The sequence below is a fragment of the Sciurus vulgaris genome, assembly GCF_902686455.1.
Source record: "Sciurus vulgaris genome assembly, chromosome: 11".
In the NCBI taxonomy this organism is placed as follows: domain Eukaryota; kingdom Metazoa; phylum Chordata; class Mammalia; order Rodentia; family Sciuridae; genus Sciurus; species Sciurus vulgaris.
The window spans coordinates 16,707,091-16,712,795 of NC_136472.1; the positions used below are offsets into that span (position 1 = coordinate 16,707,091).

The following is a 5,705-nucleotide window of genomic DNA, read 5'->3' on the forward strand; positions in this document are numbered from 1 at the left end:
AGCACAGTTTTCCATCCATGAAAACAAGTACATCCTTTTCCCTGCGTCAGGGTTGATGTCTGAGCTGAAGTAGGAAAATGTATCATGTTGAATTTGTGTGTGCGCCTCCTGGCTGGCTGCATCCATCTCACCTCACTAGCCTTGCTATCTCCTTTCCTCCAGCCCTGCCACCCTTATTGCTCCCTTGCCCAGCCCTGTCCTTCCCCCGAGTTCTATCTCCTTGGTCATGCTGCCACGCTCCTTAACAAACTGCCCCTCCTCTTGCCCACCACCAGCAGCAACACCTCTCCACCCGTCCCTCTGCCCCCACTCCCTTGCATCACTCCCCCGGCCCAGTCCCTGGATGCCTGCCCCCTCCCTTCCTCCCAACCCGCCTCCTGTGTCTCCCAGCCCTGCTCTGACGTGGGAGGTGAGGGGGGGTGGGGGGATGGATGACTCACAGTGTTATGATGCAGTTCCACAACACACAGCCACATTCACCCACAGACCGAGGTACAGAACGAGAGACAACCTCTGGCCCCCCAGCAGCTGTCCAGCTTAGCAGCCCCAGTCTCGAGCCCCTCAACTACCTTCCCCCACCCCCATCCCCTTCCCCATTGAAGGAGCCGAAAGAGAAGAGAGAAGAGTGAGCAGAAAGATTGAGAGATTGAGAGAGAGAGAGAGAGAGATAGACGGAGATCTCTGGAGCAGACCTCAAGGTGAGGGGGCAGCCCTTCTCCAAATGGATTTTTCCCCCTTTGCAAATTTCCTCTTCCTGCTTCGTGTTGCTTTCTTCCCTTTGCAAAAGCATTATTCATCCACCCTTTGTCCTCCCTTCCCCCTCCCCGCTGCCTCCGCTCCTCTCTCTCGGCTCCTCCATCCCTCTCCAAGCTCTGACGATTCCTGCACTTATTTTCCGGCAACTTTGGCTGCAGCATCAGACATCACTGTTCATTGTTTTGCTGCTGGTGCAGACCCCCAAAGCCCGCCCTTGGAGCTGGCTGCGCTGCTAATTACTTGGACCATACCATATCGAAAATGTCAGCCCAGGGGGCCGAAATCTCAGAGCAGATGAGAACAGCTATTGTGAGCAGGTGTCCCCCTCCCCCGTCTCTTTTTCCTGAGAGGCATGGGATTCGCACCTGGTTCCTCGAGCCTCCGCCTCGGTGCCTCTGCTGTCAGCTGTCAGGCCTCCCCTCTGCCAGCCCTTCTTCTCCCCCACCTCCCACGGTCCAGCCCCATCGCACATCAGGGAAACATCCTCTTCCCAACACTCAGCTTGCCTTTATTCCGCACCACCCCCCCGCAGTCATTTGCCCAACTTCCTTCTCCCTGTGATCAGAGAGGGGAGAAGAAATGACCCCCACTCTCCCCTGTATGATTTTCTGGCCTTCCGTGCAACCTCCCCCGGGATCCTTGGGAAAGCAGGGGTGAGGGAGGGAGGCGGGACGAACGGAGGCTGGGGTAGGAGTCGAGAGCAGGGACCTGAGCTGGCCCCTGTTCCTCCAGCCCCCTGTAGTAGAGGTTTCAGGTGGTGCGTGTCAGAGGGGAACGCAGGCAAAGTTGAAGGCACACATGTGCAGAGGAGGCTGAACAGGAGTCTCCTATCGAGGAGGGCCCATTTCCTGAGGCCAGAATTCAATGTCACCCTGAATTCAGCCTAAGGTGTCTTCCTGGGGCCCTGCCAAGGGGAGAGGTCCTGAAACTGAAGATGGTCTCAGTTTGAGGGCTTAGTGGAGAAACTGCCTGGCAGCCCTCTGAGTGAAGGGAACCACTGGGGCGCTTGTGGCCACCGCAGAGGACAGGACAGGGAGAGCCCGTTCGCCCTGGCAATCTGAGCCAGCACTGCTTCCTCCGCTTGGTGGTCTAGCATTGCCAGAGCACCCAGCTGGCATCGCTGAACCAGAACTGGGCTGAACTGTACACAACAGCCAGCCGGGCGGACAGTCCCGTGAAGAAGGCGGCACCTCAACTGCTTATCAGAACCAGCAGAAGACACCTCCCTTCTTATCCCCTGCCTCCAGCACACTCAGCCACTTTGGGGCTGGAGTGTGGGCAGATACGAACATCTTCAAGATCCCTAATCAGAACCCGGCAATTATTTCACCTTCCGTCACCCAGAGTCAAAGCTGTTTGTTCCTGCCCCTGGGAGAAGGGGGAAATAGTTTCTGCCTTGTGCCCCAAAGCACAGCCTTTATAAATAAGGAGTCTTCCCCTTCATCTGTTGTTTATTGTGGACACTGCTCTCACACTGTACCACCACACAGCCCTGCACAGCCCAGGAGTCCGGTTTCTCTGATGTGGTATCTATTGCCCATTGGTTCAGCTGTCAGATTTGCCAAGGGAAGATATCTTCTCTCCTACAGCCAGATGCCTTAGTCTTTAACCCAGGAATAAGGGACCAGTGAGTAGATAGCGAAGAGAGGGAGGTAGCCCAGTGGTGGAGCACTTGTCTAGCATGTGAAAAGACCTAGGTTCCGTCCCCAGTGCTTAAGAGAGACAGAGCAAGGAACCCAGGGGCCGGGTCAGACAGTTGGGTGCACCTGCCGGGCAGGAATGAGTGGCCCACAGTGCAAAACAGGGGAACACCCACCTGGGAAGTCTTTGGTACCAAAGGAGACATCCATTAAATCCTGGTGAAGAGTCCTGGAGTGCAGGACCTGGCCCCAGGAGAGGGCTGAAGCAGGCATGTACCTGCCTGCTGCTCCCACCACATCTCGCCCCTCCCTCCCTACGCAACGTATAAGGGACCAACTGTATTGCACATGGAGGCCAGAAAAGCCCCAACTTTTTAAATAAGCACTGAGCCCGAGACATAGTACCTACTAGTGCTTGCAGGGTACAGATTCTCACAAGAGTGGAATGCCAAGGGCAGGGCCCTTGCAGAGGACGTTGCTCCCATGGCAGCGTTTGTGCCAGTGCGCTACTCTCGGTGGAAAATCATCGAGGCTGCTCCTGCCCCAGGAGAGAGAGACCAACTCCCCGGCTATGGCACAAGAAGCCTGGAACTGCTGCCAGGTTTGCCAGAGCAGAACGGGACTCCAGGGGACAGGGAGACAGTGCAAGTGGAGGGGTTGGTGGTGACAGGGACAGAGGCATGGAGAACTGAGCCCCACCTCCTCCAGTCACACAGAAGTGGCTCCTCATAAGGTCACAGCTCTTCCGATGCACTTTCTCTTCTTCCCAGGTGACTTCCATTTCTATCTGGTTCTCGTCTGGGGGGGCCCTGGCCGGGCAGCCCCCCACATTTCTCCTGCCCTGAAACACGGCTCTAGCCAACCTGCTCCGCTGCTTCACCTGCGACCGTCTCTGTGGGGGCTGCACAGCGCCAGCCCCTCCAGCCCGCCAGGGCATCGTCCTCCAGCCTGTCATGCCCAGCTGTGACCCTGGCCCGGCCCCTGCCTGCCTCCCCACCAAGACCTTCCGCAGCTACCTGCCCCGCTGCCACCGCACTTACAGCTGTGTGCACTGTCGCGCACACCTGGCCAAACATGATGAGCTCATTTCCAAGGTACGCTAAAATGGGGGTCTACCCCTCCCCTCCTCCATGTCAGGTTGCCCAAAAATCACCTGGGGATGAGGCAGCAACGCTCTTCTCTCCCCAGCCCGAGGGATTCAGGCAGTGGGGCTGAGGCTACCCAGTGGTCACTGTCTGTCCTATGTCTCCACAGTCCTTCCAGGGGAGCCATGGCCGAGCCTACCTGTTTAACTCCGTGTGAGTCTCTCTCTTCTTTGTGCGTGTGTGCTTGTGTGTGTGAACAATTTTCCTTTGTGGATGAAGGGCGTGAGCCATTAGAAAGTGATTGGGATGGGTGCTGGGGATGGAATCCAGGGCCTCAAGCATGCTAGGCAAGTGTTCGACTAGTGCTGTGCCCCCAGCCCAGAATGTGACCTTGTACCTTTGGCTTTGCCTCCCCTTCTGCAAGGATTCAGGAAATCAGTCTGCAGTTCTCCGTGAGGAGTCCAGGCAGAACTGAAATCACAGCACCAGAGAAAGGCCCAGGCACTAGTCATAATGGGGTGGACTGCTCAAGGCAGGGGCCCCGTTCTCCAGACCAAAGCCCCTTTGGCCATTTGGGGGCTGGATCCTTCTTGTTTCCTGAGACAGGGTCAACGTGGGTTGTGGGCCAGCTGAACAGCGCCTCCTGCTCACAGGGCTCCACTCGGTAGCAGACATTTTCTGCGAAAGCTGCAAGACCACATTGGGCTGGAAATACGTAAGTTCTGGGTGAAGAGGGCCACCTTGTAGACCAGGCCCCAGGTCTCCGCATGGTCCCAGGAAATAGGGAGCTGGGAAGTGAACTGGACTGGATAAGGGTCCATGGGTTGGGATAAGTGGTGGGGCCTGGAGGGGAACAGCTTTGTCCTGTGTTCACCCACTTTGCTCTCCACAGGAACAAGCTTTTGAGACCAGCCAGAAATACAAGGAAGGGAAGTACATCATTGAAATGTCACACATGGTGAAGGACAATGGCTGGGACTGAGGGGGCTCAGGCAGGCTATGCCCTTCCTCCGCATGCCCCTCCCTCTTCACACCTGCCCCCTGGCCCTGCCAAGCTGTCCATACCAGCATGAGTACTGCCCCACCCCTGGGGGAAGCCCGGCTCCAACCAACACTTCCCTTGCCTCCACCATATCACTACCAGGCCCCCTTTGGAACAGGGGTCTGGGGTACCCCAGGGGTGTAAAGGCTCAGGAGTGGGCAGCAGTCAGGGAAACACAGAACTGGGGACAAAGGGATGGTTGCGGGCCCTTTTATTCCCAAGTTCCTGGAAAGTGAGGTGATGGCAGGCCGGGGACTCAGGCAGAGGATCACGGGAGGAATCAGATTTCGACCTCCCTCTTTTCAAGTGGATTAGAGGATGAACCTTGGGTTGTGGGGCTAAGAGATCCTAGGCCACAGAACATCAAAGCAACAGTTTAGGTTGGAATGACATTTTGGCCTCAGACAACCAGGAGACCAGAGTCTCTGAGGGTGATAGCTTCCTACTCCCATTTTTGCAGAGAAAGGACTCAGGGCAGGGGATGGTGGTGGAAGGAAAAACCCAAATCCCAAATCCCAGGCCCTGGGAAATAAAGTCACAGGGGGGTTTCCATCTCACTCCACTCGTTAGTTTACCTTGGCACTAAAGAGGCACTTTGAGTATCTAATCTTTGCCATTGGATGGGGTGGGAAAGCTGCCCCTGGAACAGCCCCCACTCTCAGCTGGCTGTTTCCAGAGCAAGCAGTCTTTATGGGCATTCTCCAAAGCCCAGCCACTGTTCCCTGGGACCCAGTCCCCCGGAGGGGAGGTGGATCATCAGCGCCACGGGACGTCTTTCCCGTGGTTGCCACCAGCGAAAGAAACTTTTGTATGATATATAAAGTGTTTGGGTCTATTTTTAATAAAAAGGGGAAAAGCAACTGCGAGGCCCTGTCCTCTGACTTTCCTTTGTGCATGTACCATACCATCCCCATCACTATACCCCAGGATCCCGTCCCTTAAGACCACTAGGGGGCAGCAGTTGCTTTGTCTGTGGCAAGATCCCTTTACCAGGGATGAGTATTCAGCTGAGGTTTACGGAGGGATGGGGCTTTGTAAGCACCCCGATGTCTTCAGAAGCCCTTAACAATAAGTCCACTTTTACCTAGATCCAGGATTGGGTTGCTCCAAGGGGCTCATTCCAGAACAAGGGTTTTCTTGGACCCCATAGTTTTTTGGCCTAGTTTTATGTTTTGGTCAGCA

At 55.9% G+C, this 5,705-nt stretch overlaps 1 protein-coding gene across 2 annotated transcripts; it reads left to right on the forward strand.

Annotated features, from left to right (window-relative positions):
- Positions 1 to 341: 341 nt before the first annotated feature.
- On the forward strand, positions 342 to 5,389 carry YPEL4 (yippee like 4). Of its 2 annotated transcripts, none has more exons than XM_079102610.1 (5): positions 342 to 698; positions 3,167 to 3,490; positions 3,651 to 3,694; positions 4,088 to 4,196; positions 4,374 to 5,389. In XM_079102610.1, exons 2-5 carry the CDS (start codon positions 3,350 to 3,352, stop codon positions 4,461 to 4,463), a joined length of 384 nt encoding a protein of 127 aa, XP_078958736.1. In that variant the 5' UTR covers positions 342 to 698; positions 3,167 to 3,349; the 3' UTR covers positions 4,464 to 5,389. The 2 variants fall into 2 exon arrangements, with proteins under 2 accessions (XP_078958736.1, XP_078958737.1); XM_079102611.1 differs by lacking the exon at positions 342 to 698 and adding an exon at positions 957 to 2,997.
- Positions 5,390 to 5,705: the final 316 nt, after the last annotated feature.